General features: G+C 42.4%; 1 protein-coding gene across 3 annotated transcripts in view; it reads left to right on the top strand.

The window, feature by feature from the left end:
- Nucleotides 1-13617, top strand: part of ARIH1 (ariadne RBR E3 ubiquitin protein ligase 1) — a 199873-nt gene that overhangs the window by 72949 nt on the left and 113307 nt on the right. For all 3 annotated transcript variants that reach the window (XM_029575813.1, XM_029575811.1, XM_029575812.1), the window contains exons 4-5: nt 78-170; nt 810-865. In XM_029575813.1, the coding sequence (XP_029431673.1) occupies nt 78-170; nt 810-865 (149 nt within the window). The remainder of the gene's footprint in view (nt 1-77; nt 171-809; nt 866-13617) is intronic.

Below are 13617 nucleotides of genomic sequence, written 5' to 3'. Positions count from 1 at the left end.
AAGTGAATTGCAGTAGTGAAGGAAAGGAAACATTTGCTTTTATACAGGCCTCACGTTTTGTTTCATTTTTGTGTTAGTATTTTACAGGCTTAGAGTGTGGACACAAGTTCTGTATGCAGTGCTGGAGTGGATATCTAACTACCAAAATTATAGAGGAAGGCATGGGACAGGTAAAGAGCTTGCATGACTATACTGCTTTATCTTGACCAAAATGAGCATTGGAAAATTCCATTAAACGCAGAAAACTGGAGCAGGCATTAATTCTTGATCTGTTTAGTACCTGTGAGATCACTCTTAGAACCTCATGGGTAAATCTAGATTAGTGGTACCACATTTTGTATCACTGCTACTGCTGGAGTTCTAGACGAAGGCAGTGAACATGAATCTTGCAGACTTAATTTTCCTCATGCTGTTGAGCCTTATACTGGTATTCTGGCTTAACACTCAACAAATGTGGCGCATCTGTTCAGTTTTGATGGCATCATATCCAAGAGGAAAGAGCTGTAAACAGGACTTCTGGCCTTATTTATTCTTTTCTCCTCATTATAAAATTAAATTTAGTACTTAACACTTTTATTTCCAAATATTTGGTATTCTGCCTTTTTCCAAAAATAGTCTCGATAAGGATAATCTAACAAGTGCAAACAGTAAGGAAAGACAGTCCATAAATGATAGCATATGTTCAAGGGAAAGTCTGTTTCTTAGCAGCCAGGTATAAGGAAGTTCATGTCTGTTAATGTGGGCCTGTGAGAAAAACATCCCAGTTCAGGTCACGTGGGAACCATGTTTTATTTTTTATATTTTTATAGACAATTTCATGCCCTGCTCATGGCTGCGATATCTTAGTTGATGACAACACAGTTATGTAAGTACTCTCTCTCGATGCACTTATTTTAAAAATGAAGCTGTTTAGTGCCAGATTTTTAATGGATTGGCTCAAAACTTTAAAAAAAAAAAAAAAAAGCACATTGGCTTACTGTGATATATAGTTTGAGCTTTGGGTAAATAAATGTCCAAAGATCCATGTTCTTTCCTTAAATTAATTCAAGGCAGCAGACATTTTATAGACCTAGCAATGTCATCTTTGGACAAGACATTCTGAAAGCTAACTGTGACAATATTTTGTCTCGATTTCTTAAGTTGGGTGCTGCCTTGTCAGAGAGAGATCCATACTATTTTAGAGTAGTATTTGAACTCGCTTTTCTCTTGCATCTTCAAGTTGATTGCTCCATGTAGTACAATAATTTCCCACAGTCTTAGGGTAATATAATATGGTTTTTAGATTGCAAGAGTGTCCAGCTTGTGCATCTTATTCTGAGTATTAAGCACCTGCCGTTCATACATCTGTATGCCCTTTTTAAGCATTTAAAGCCCTTGATTGCAGAAGGAGCTCTAGTGTATGTCCTCTGGCCAAGGATTCACTTCAGTGATTGAGATAAGGTGAGCTGGAAGGGGGTGGGGTGTTGGAATCCCAAGGTAACTGAGTGAAGGTTTATGGTACTGGATCCTATCCTGTTTCCAGTTGAGCTGGAAGCCCAAAGAAACAGAAGGAAGCTGCCAGGCCCAAGCGAAAAGGAAAGAAAATGAATTGTTTGCAGCTTGTGATAATTTTCTTGTGCGAACAGTTATCCAGACATGATGATCACATAGGTGCCCTTCAAGTGTGTCAGAAGCTGAACTTTTCTTTTTGGCTTGTATGCAATCTGAAGTTGTCCTTATGGCAGGCAGTCTTCTTTCATTCTTTCCTTAGGCCAAGTGCATAACATCTGCATACCGCCTGGACGCACTGTATTCTTTTAAGACAGACTTCATGGATTCTACGTACCCCTTACCATGCTATCACTGCCAGGTTTTTGGATGAACTGAAGATAATCTGTTCTCCTCTTACCTAGCTACTGATCCTTAATCTTTGTACACAGTAGATTACTTTTTCATTGAGCATTGTGGGTTGTATGTGGTATTAGGGCAGAACGTCTACATTTGTCAAACTACATGGATCTGAAGCTCAGGGGCAGAACAGTTGTGAAAACGGACATGTCTCCAGATCATAGGCCTTGCGGAGTTGCCAGTATTTTCCCCCTTGGACAGAAATATGAATTGTGCTGTTAGCCTGTGGTCCCTGATAATATTGCACATTATCTTTTATTTTACTAATGGACTAAGCTATAGAGAAGATCAAGTAGTGTTCTCCCAAAAAAGCATTTTATCTGTATTCAGGTACAATAGAGCAGAATGTAAGGGTACTAGAAGATTCTGGGTGATCAGAAAAAGTATCTCATGGAGTTCTGGGATTCCTTAGCCATTTGATAGTTTGTTTCTATCGCTCTGTTTCTTACCAAAATTATCATATTTTTAATGAAGAAACTAAACTGAATCACCTGACTCTATTGCTGTAAACATCTGCCTTTACTGCAAAACTAAATTAGGGCCTTGACTAGATACAGAACAGATGTGCACAGTCAATAACTGTAGCCCAAGATTGCTTTTATTTGTTAGTGAGCTATGTGATAACAGCCCTGAGTTTAATAAAGCAGTACCGAATCTTATGTAACTTAGGGATGGATTTTCTTATGCTGCAGAGCTCATTGAATCCCGCGGAAGCGGGGGACGGGCCTGCGAAAGCCGGCAGCGATCGCACCACCGGGGTTCGATCGCTGCCGGCTTTCGCACCCAATAGCGCCATAGTAAAAGGTGGTGCTATTGGGCGCGCTACTGGCGGCGATAAGGGGCCTAACCTTTTTGCCGTCAGCGAAGTTTCTGCGGTGTCCACCCTGACACCGCCCCGACTCCTCCTCTTCCGGTGCTGATGCCGCCCCGACTCCGCCCCGATCTAGGTATTGCATGCGAAAAATCCCTTTTCGCGTGCGATAGGGTTAGAAAATAACCCCCTTAGTTTCTTTTTTGGGTTTTTTTGCTTAAAATTATTGGCCTCTTGTGTTAAGAATAAAAATAAAGCTAAAGTGGTATGTAAGATGCTATTAGCATTAGAAATCAACCAAATAGCTATTTACTGGTCTTATTTTATTTAACATCTCAGTCGCAAACACTGTCAAAGGCTTCGGTTTCTTCAGCATCTTCTGTGCCAGGGAATGACCGGGCCGAGCATCAAGGGAAATCCCGAAAGCACAGTCACCAGTCGCCGTCCGCACACAGCTTTGGATCCAGTGCAGCATCTGTGTCTGCTGTGCCGCCACTGAAGCGACCCTGTGGTATGGAGGCCCCATCCTCTGATAAACCCTGGAGTCCCAGGTGTCCCCAACAGATATTGGTGCTGGGCACCAAGCCTCCTCAAGGCTCCAAGGAGGCTCTGGTGACACCTTGTTCCCCTCCATCAGTCCTGACTTCCAGGAGGAGTTGGGCCGCAGGGCACAGAGTGCAGTGCTCCGAACCCTACAGGGAATTAAACTGCCCCCCACCCCCGGCACTAGCCCCGTATCACTGCTGGAGCCTGCACCATCTCTGGTGGCGCATCTGCTAGAGCATCTGGATGTCATCCTCTGTGTCCTTCTGACAGAACTGGTGCCCGGGGAACCCTCTGTTCCCCAGTGGCCACTGATGACCTCTTCTGAAGTGATTCCCATTATTGGGACCTCCGAAGAGGTAGATATACTGCAGCCACCGGCACCCTTGGGTCCTTTGGTCCTCGAACCTGAGCCTGGGGCGTCAGGTACCTCCCTTCCATCTGTGCCTTTACTGCCCTTGGTGCCGTCTGTGCCCAAGTCGAGTGGCTTTGACAGGGCCCACTTGAGCAGACCCCTAGGGCCCTCAGTGAGGAGGAGGGCCCCATGACCCCTAGGAAGATGATACTTCGGACTCGTCTTCTGAGGACTTCAGTGACCTCCTCTGAGCCTTTGCCACCGGATGAGAGACTCAGGTCTCCGCCAGAGGACCTCTCCTTTGTGGGATTCATCTGGACCATGACTGAAGCCATTCCCTTCCAACTCCTCACAGAGGAGGACGCTTGACACAAGATGCTGCAAGTTCTCCAGTTTGTAAGTGCGCCAAAGGAGGTGGTGGCTGTATCAGTCCATGAGATCTTCAAGGAACTTCTCCTGAGGATTTGGGAACATCCAGTGTCAGTTCCTCCTGTCAATAGGAAAGAGGACGCCATCTATTTGGTTCAACAGGCGTTGGGATTTGAGACACACCAACTCCCTCACCAATTGGTGGTGGTGAATCCACTCTCAAAAAATCCAAATGCTCCCACACCCATGCCTCTGGGCCGAGATCACAGGGACCTGGATACCCTCTGTAGGAAGGTTTTTCAGGATGCTATGCTTATTGCCCGCATTGCTTCCTACCAATTGTATATGACCAGTACAATCAGAACCTGTGAAACAGGTCCAGGAACTAGCATAGCGCCTGCCGCAGCAGCAGCAAGAGGTGTTCTCTGCTGTAGTACAACAGGGTCTGGAGGCGGGAAAACACGAGGTGAGATCCACCTACGATGTTTTTAAAACAGCAGCTAGGTTGGCTGCAGTGGGCATTGGCGCCCGAAGGATGGCCTGGCTCTGGGCTTCGGACCTTCATCCAGAGGTCCAGGAGAAGCTAGCTGATCTGCCCTGTACAGGAGAGAATCTCTTCGGGGACAAGGTCATGGATGTGCTAGCCCAATTGAAGGATCTACTCGAGGTATTTCCTGATACCAAAGAGACCTGGAGGATTGCCCTCCATTCTCAGTCTCAGAGCCTTGAACAAATTCCTTCAGAAGGAAAAGTTCAACATGGTCTCCCTGGGAACCCTGCTCCCGCTCCTCAGAAGAGGAGACTGGCTCTGCTCCCTCAATCTCAAGGATGCCTACGCTCACATTGCGATCTTCCCAAGCCACAGGAAGTATCTTCGCTTTGTGGTAGGGCAGACTCATTACCAGTATGGAGTACTGCCATTTGGTTTCAATATGCATTGTTCTTATATCCTAGGAATATTTGGGTGGATTCTGGGTCATTTGCTGTGTTAATATATTTTCTATTTTGTGCTTTCTATATCTCCTGGGTGGGGTTCCAGAAGGGTGTTGCAAGTATAGCTAGGTTTTTAAGGGTGGGGATGGGGGGGCTCCCTCTCCAGTCTCATTTTAGTTCCCACTGGGAGGTTTTCAGCTCCTTGCTTCTAAAATTTGGGGTACGTTTGGAGGGTGTTTGGGTTTTCGATGGTTAGGTGTTAGGATATGGGTGGGTCCGGGGGTATTTGGGACAAAGGGTGTGTGGTTTTAGGGGAGTGTTGGGGATTCATAGGGATGGGGGGTGGGTAGTATGATTAGTTTGGGGAAGGTGGGGAGGGCTTTGAGTGGTTGTTTGGGGGGACGGGGACAAGGGGAATTAATGGCATATGCTACTTTCATGTTGATGGCCTTTCCGTACGGTTTACTGACTGGATTGATGTATTTTCATTTATTTCATTTAATTATCTTTGGTATACCTTATATTCTTCATCTGGGGATTACTTATTTGGCAAATTCCTTATAATAATGTACACTTCATTGTATTCATTTTTAGTATATGTCATTCTTGAGGGGACATGACCACTCGTTTATCTTTAAATGTTCAGGGGATATCTTCCCCGATCAAGAGAAAACGTATCCTTCAGACAGCCAAGCGGTGTAAGGCCCAGATGCTTTTTTTTTTTTTTTTTTTTTTGCAGGAAACTCACCTTACTGACCTGGAACATGAAAAAACTAAAGGCTGTCTGGGTTGGTTAAATTTATTATTCATCCTATAATTCTAAAAGTAGGGGTGTATGTATCCTTATACATAAAGATCTACCCTTGGTGATTCGCCACTCTTTTGTGGATTCGGATGATATAGGGATTATTACATTCAATCTCTCTAACTTTTGTAAATGTATATGCTCTTAACATGAAACAATCTTTACTTGAGATCCAGGCCGCCGTGAAGGCTCTTCTAGGTGGGAAATGTCCAGGCCTTGACGGGTTTTCAGTTGACTTTTTCAGGAAGTTCCTGGCACAAGTTTCTCCTTTTCTTATCCCGTTTTTTTTAACTCAGCCGAGGATAATGGCCGCCTCTTGGTATCTAAGGCTGATACGAATATTATGCTCCTCCATAAGAAGGTGCCTTGGAGTGCAGCTCCTAACAGCCATTCTCTTTATTTAAATCTGATAAGATTTTTGCAAAAGTGTTGCAGTTACGCCTCAAGACTTTACTCCTGCATCTGGTGCATCCTGATCAAACTTGCTTTGTGAAAGGAAGGCACTCCACATCTAATACTAGGAGGTTGTTTAATTTCCTCCTTTTGTCTAGATCGAGGCTTATGGCTGGGGCTATAATCTCACTTGATGCGGGAAAGGCTTTTGACTGTGCCTCTTGGTACTTTTTATTTGCAATTTTAGAGGAGACCGGCATGCCGGCCTGTATTATTGCTTGGATATGGGCTATGTATGAGAGACCAAGAGCACGCTTGAATATAAACGGGTTGCTTTTCCCCCTTTTTGAAATAACTAGAGCTATGCAGCAGGGTTGCCCTCTTATCTCCCTTGCTTTTCGATCTGGCTATTGAGCCCTAGCAGTTGCCATTAGGCAGCATCCTGATATCTCTGGGTTAACGTTTGGGGGAAGAACTCAAAATCTCTCTCTATGCGGATGCTGTTTTAATATATATGACTTCTCCCATATCATCCGGACAGGCCCTTCTCACACTTTTGGGGCAATATGGTTCCCTAGTCGGGTATAAGATAAATTTTGAACTGTTTTTGGTGGACTCAAAATTGTTAATTCTGGATTCGCTTAGAGTTCAAGGTAGTTCTGCCTGGATTTCAATATTTAGGAATTTTTATTCCACGAAATTTTAAGGATCTTTCTGGAAAGAATTTTGCCCCAGTTATTTTCCATATTAAGTAAAAATTGTAAGCCTGGGATCTCTTATCTATTTCCTGGACTGGTAGAATTACCTTACTTAAAATGAGTTTGCTCCCGCAACTTTTATATTTGTTTCAATATGTTTCCTGTTCTATCCCAGACTCAATGTTTGGTGAGTTGAATTAAATGCATAACTAAATTTATTGGGGTGGGAAGCAGGCCCGCATGGGTATTCGGTGACTTTGGTTGCACAAGTCGTAGGGCAGCCTTACTCTTCCTAATCTTAGGATTTATTACTGGCCTGCCAGACTCATTTTTCTGAAGGCTTGGATGGGATGTAGAGAAGAGACTTGGCTCCAGTTGGAGAAGGTGCAAGCTGAGGCCGTTAATGTTGGGGTGCTTCCCTTTATCTCTCGTGACTCACCTAACAGTAGGAGGGTTTGTAGAGCTAGCCCGCTAATTGCACACAGTTTGCAAATCTGGTGACAGGTGCTTAAATTCTTGGGATAATCGGAGGCGGATATTTCTTATTGCACCTATATATGAGAATCCAAATTTTTGGTCATACCTTCTCTCCCATTTTCAAAGAATGGAGGGATAGTGGTCTTGTCTGTAACTCAGTTATGGGATGACACAGGATTCCTTTCTTTTCAGTCACTCTGTGAAGATTATGATCTTTCCCCACACTCACATGCTTACTATCTTCAACTAAGGGATGCTTTGTGGGATAAGTTTGACCTCTCCCAACCATTGTACCCATTAGATAGCCTGGAGTCTTTTTTGAGTGATTTTGATGCTTATAGGAAGCATTTCTCCCTTATATATTTGGACATGGTTCGTACATGCCACAGTCCGTGATTGATGTTTGGAACACAGATTTAAACCTTTCACTGAACAATAAGGCCTGGAAGCACATTTGACATTCTGCCCACCACATTTCCATTTGTGCCAAGTGGAAGGAGTTAATGATTAAATTGACTAGAACTTACCACACTCCAATTTTTTGTTCTGTGTGTTCCGGAGGCTGGGGTGCAATGTTGGCGAGGGTGCAGCCGGATTGGATCTTATATCCATATGTGGTGGTTCTGCCCCTTCGTCTGTAAATTTTGGGCACAAGTCACTCAAGAGATAGCAAACATATTGGGCATTCCTGTACATGTGACTCCAGAGTTGGGTCTCCTGGGTCATTGGAACAGGTCATTAGCTGCTTCTGGTGGCACGATTCACCATTGCTACTTTTTGGAAGACTTGTCCTGCTATTGTTCATTGGAGAAAGCAAGTCAGATATTGCTGATATTGAACTACTACACTTTGACTTAAAGAATGAACACATTAAATATGCGTCTGTTTGGGGCTCGTACCAGGAATATTTGAAAGCTAATTAGGATTATTTCTCTCTACACAATGATGTATTCGGCTGTCCGGTCCTTTTTGTTTTCTCTTCTATGTCTTTTCTTTATTATGAAGACGTTTCTTCTATGTAACACTGTATTGAAGTTACTCCTTTATTTTTTCTTCTTGTGTGCCATGTAAACGTTCTAAATAAAGAGTTTAAAAAAAAAAAAAAGAATTTTGTGAATCCTCTTGTTAGAAAACTGGTGGGTGCTATTGAGATCTTTATTTTGTTAGCATTCTTGTTCCATAGCCAAGCATATGCAAGAAAAATTCATAGAAAGCTGGTTGAATTTGTACAAGTTGGAAACCGTAATTATGGTTTCAGACTAATTTCCAACTAAAGAAGAGTGATGCAGCAGGACTTGCTGATTTTTTTTTTTTTTTTTAAATGGAGGATTATAGGCACCTTGATCCATGATAGGAGAGATGAGATTTAATGTAGACAAGTATGTTAATGCACTTTTATTGTCTAGTCCTTCATATCAGCGTATCAGTTACAAGCAATACAAAATAAATGAAAATCTGTACTGACATGATAAAAGAATTCAAAATGTTAACCCTCTGACATAAAAGTCTAGATAATGTTTCCTCATCTTTAGCTAGTATTAAAACAATATAATTGCCTTTCAACATTTTGAAACAGTTGACAGTTACTTTAGTAAGAATATGTAGAACCATATACCATGTGATTTTAAATGGAGGTGATTTGCCTTTTGATGTGAGGGGAAATGCCTTCGACTTTTCTCCTGTCCCACACAAAAATTGCTCAAATACCATCTGCATCTTTCAGAGTCTGGTCTGCAGACTAGCTTTGTTAGGGCTCTCCTCAGTGCAGTCTGTGCTTATAACTAGAGGCCCTGGTTTCCTGTAGCAGATTTTTAAAGATTCTACGGAAAGAGCGAATTTTGTGGGAAATTTATCAAAACTTTGTGGCATTTGTGGCAACTTTGCATAATTTTGCATGCATTTACAGTCTAAATGTGTTGGGTTTTTTTGTTTTTTGTTTTACTTTATAAAAGTCATTTTCTGACATTTCTGCCACCAGGAAAGTGATAGTGAAGTACTGCTCATAATACTGAAGTGGTGATGCTACAGCACAGAACAGAACACAAAAAAAAGTGATGGTATGCAAGTAGGCCCTCTGCCTTCCAACAGTGGAGGATACCACTAAGGTGGTGAAGTAAACTCTCAACAGTAAGGTCCTAGGATTGACTGCAAGACCACATATACCCACTGTCCCACAGCACTTTTAACATTCAACCTTTCTCTATCCCACTTATGGTACATAGTGGTAGGCCTTCTGTGCTAGTCACATGCCCAGGGATCATTCTAGGGTTCCCAGAGATGATTCTGCATTTTTGAAAGAAGATAATACTGTACCAGAGGATCAATTGTGATGGAGATTTTGAAAGCTGTGCATTTAATCATTACTGAATGTAGTATGGAAAGAGGGTGATTAGACAATTTTTTCGCACTCACCTACTGAGCCTCAGATGGGTGCTGCCACCACATATTTCACATTGTGTTCTGGACTTCACTATTCCTGGTTTGTTAGCCTGCCAGCTTTTTTTTTTTTTTTTTTAATGTGGTTAGAAAACACCAGAGACCACACAAAAATGAGAGAAAAAGGCCAAAAAAAAAAAAAAGAGGGTGTCAAAAAAGGACTAAACAAAATAGATCAAGTATTGGGGACTTGCTGGGTACTTGCGACCTGGACTTGCTACTATTGGACGCAATGGACCTTGGTCTGACCAAACATGACATTTTCATGTTCTTAGAGGAGCAAAAGAAAACGTCCTTGTTCTCAGATTGTAGGCAGAGGAGGAGGAGCTCAGCAGCAGTGCATTGTCTTGAGTTGCATCCTCCTCTTCTGCCTGGGCCCAGTGTCATGGCTTGAACTGCGCAGGTCACTGCATTGCTGTGTGATATAAAGCATGACATTGGAGGCCCGGTAGTAGAGGAGGAGGACATGGCTTAAAGTGTTTCACCTCTCTGAACAAGCTGAGATTGGGATGGGGGAGGGCCAGCAGACTGACACGCTGCTCCAGCCGAGTGACAGAAGGAGAAAAAGGAGCAGCAGCAACACACTGCTCACCCATGCTATGTCCCTGTTCTCCTGTGGTGATTCCACTAGGATTGGGGAATTTCACAAGAAGGCCTGGATTTTGTGACCCTTCCCGTGGTTGCAGAATCATGGGAAGCTCTGCTTTATAACCACTGCGAGGAAGGTAAACCCATCTCTGTACAACCTTTGGCGGGTTTGTGTGGCTTCCTTCAGGTGAAGCCTCCTGCTGTTTTGGGCCCTTAACAGGTACTCACCCAGGTGATTTAAAATTCCTTTTGAGCCATTAGACTCCTGTGAGCTGAAGTACCAGATCTAGAAGATAATTTTTGGTGGCAGTCACTTTGGCATGCAAAATCGGTAATGACTTATCTAACTTACACCAAGTTTTTTTCATAACAGGGTGATTCTGTGTACATTCCAGGTTCCCGCCTAAAGTGGTGGTGGACTTCCACTTTAACCAGTCAATTTTCCTTCTAACATTCTTTTCAGGTTATATGTCCACAAAGGTGAACTAGCCTTGTACATTTTGGATTGCACAACAGCCGTAACCTTTTATCTGGTGTGGACTGAAGTCCTTAAAGTCTAGCCAGCTTTTTGTTTGTTTTTGACCCCCTAACAAACCTGGAGCAGCCATTGCCAAGCATACCCTTTCTAATCGGCTAGTACATTGCATCTCTTCTGTTTATGTATTTGATTTATATTCTGCCTTTCAGCAGGTTTGACTCTAGATGGGTATGACAAGGCTCTTGGTGTCAGAGCTATGGCAGCATCTGTGTCCTACTTGAGATCAGCTTTGATGGAAGAAATTTGCAAGGCTGCGACTTGGAGTTCAATCCACACATTCACATCCCATTACTGTTTAGATAAAGACTACCAGTGTGTCAATAGGGTTGGTCAATCTGTCCTGTGGAGTCTATGTAAGGTTTAGAGTCCACCTCCTAGGGCTCATTACTATTGTTTATAAAGATAACAAAATGGCTCATAGGCACTATTTTTCTAAATGTATTTCATTGAAGGCAGCCTATAACTAGAGAATACCCCACCTGTGAGGATTTTATATCCTGCTTGCTTTCTGAGAAAGCGATAGTTGCTCACCTGTAGTAGATGTTTTCAGAGGGACACTCTATGCTCCACTTGTACATCTGGGAACAATATGGTGTCATTTCTTTCCTTGCAGCAAGCACTTTTGCCGAGAAATCTGGAAATACTAATAGCTTCTTGCCATCATAACTCAGTTCTTTCTTTATCTTGTATGTTGCTACAAGATATTTTGTAATTGCTTGCCTTGGCCGTTGCTTGGTTCCAGCCTGTGGTCCCAGCCGATGAACGCGTTCAACCAAGATAGGATGACATTGCATTTCCAACCCTAGGAGCTATGGGAGGCCTCTCTCGCATTAATTCAAAAGCTCTTCACCCTGCACAGTTTCAGGTAGGACCAGCATCCTGATGCTTCGCTGACTATGATTTTCCAAGTCGTCTAATTTGTCTTCCAGGTCCTGGATATTTTTTTTTTTTTGTAGTTGTGCCACCTTCTCCTCGAGGCCTCCCAGGTGTTTCTCATGACCGCTCAGTTTTTGGTCCACCGCAGCTATCGCACTAGGCTGCCGGCTCATTTTGACATTCAGTTCATCAGTGAGGCTTGTATCTTAGCCACTTGTTGTTTTACTGCGATAGATACCGCGTTGGTGAACTCGCATATTGTCGCCTCTGTCATCCCCTGAAGCATTGTAGTTAGCTCAGTTGTCATTTTGTTCTCCATAGCCACAATGTTTTCAGTGCCTGTCCTCTTGGGTCTAGTCGACATTTCGTTTGTTTTTTTGTACACAAATTTGTCCATGAATTCTTCACCAGAACCGGCTTCAGTGTTAATCGAAAAAGTTTGCAGATTATTGCCCTTGGCAGGATTATGCTGGATCCCCAAGGAGTTCAGATACCTGACTCTCGTAATTATGTCATCATTGGAAGTCTTGTTTTTAAGAATAACTTCTACCATTTTTCATGGCACCAACTTTGGGCTAACCAGTCTGTAATTTCCTGGATCACCCCTGGGGCCCTTTTTCAAAATCAGCCTTAGACCTGCCAGTCTTCAGGTCCTGTGGCCTGTTTTAAATGATATGTTGCAGATTATTAGTAACAGGTTTGCAGTTTCATGTTTGAGTTTTATTAGAACTTTGTGATGAATAGCATCTGTTGATTGTTTTGCTGTAGTTTGTTTGATCTGTTAAATCTTCCTTTTCCACAGTGATCTTCTTTACTTACCCTCATCTTTGATGGTGATAATTCTATGTCCCCTCATTAGTAAAGATTGAGGTAAAGAATTCATTTAGGTTTTTTTTCAGTTTCCTAGTCACCCCTGTGCATCATCTTTACCTTTTTAGTCATCTAGTGATCCAGCTTACTCCCTCACAGGCTTTTTGCTCTGCAAGTACTTGAAAAAGATTTTAATTTTTATTTCTCTGGTAAGCTTCTTTTGAAATTCTTTCTTAGCCTTAGGGCTTTGTCAAATTGCCAGTGCTTATTTGGTTCTCTGCTTTCCTCGTTTGGGTCTGTTTTTTGAAAGATGTCCTTTTGGCTTTAATTGCCTTTCACCTCACCATTAAACTGCACGGGCAATAGTTTGGCCTTCCTTTGACCTTTTTTTAATGCACGTGTCAAAAATACTATCTAGGCTTCCAAGATGGTATTTTGAAACAATGTTCACATTTCGTGTTATCCAGTGCTTCATTACCATCCTCTGTTTTCTTAATTCCATTACAATTTTTGTCTCCCACTTCTTTTGGAAGGGCATACCTGGTATCCATCATCTCCATGGAAAAAATACGTTGACATTGTTTCCAAGTCTACCTCTTTATCCACTGAAAAAGGTCTGCTTCCTGTTTATTAATAGCTTTCAGATATTTAAATGTCTGTATTGTATCCCGCTCCTGCCTTTCCTCTCTTCTAGGGTGTTTATGTATGTATATATTGAGGACCTTCAGTCTCATTTCATAGGGCATTGGTGTAGGCCTCACACCATTTTGCTTGCCTGTTTCTAGCCTTTTTCTTCCTCCAGATCTGACCACAGTACTCTATATAGTTGTAGTCTCATCAATGGCTTGTAAAAAAAAAAAAAAATGATCACCTTTTATTTTTCTACTGGTTATGCCTCTCCCTATGCATCCCAGCAATTTTCTGGCTCTGGCTACCATCTTAGCAGACTATGACCAGAGCCCTCCGTTTCCTGTGACGTATTTTTCAAGATTATATAGCAGTTTTATATAATATTGCATAAAGATTCACATCTGACTATGCAGAAAAGTCAAATTTTTATTGAAAACCTTTCATTTTATAAACTATTTAAATTATATA

This window comes from Rhinatrema bivittatum, chromosome 13 (assembly GCF_901001135.1).
Source record: "Rhinatrema bivittatum chromosome 13, aRhiBiv1.1, whole genome shotgun sequence".
Lineage (NCBI taxonomy): Eukaryota > Metazoa > Chordata > Amphibia > Gymnophiona > Rhinatrematidae > Rhinatrema > Rhinatrema bivittatum.
The sequence above is the reverse complement of the archived record's forward strand: the minus strand, read 5'-3'. Positions and strand labels throughout refer to the sequence as shown.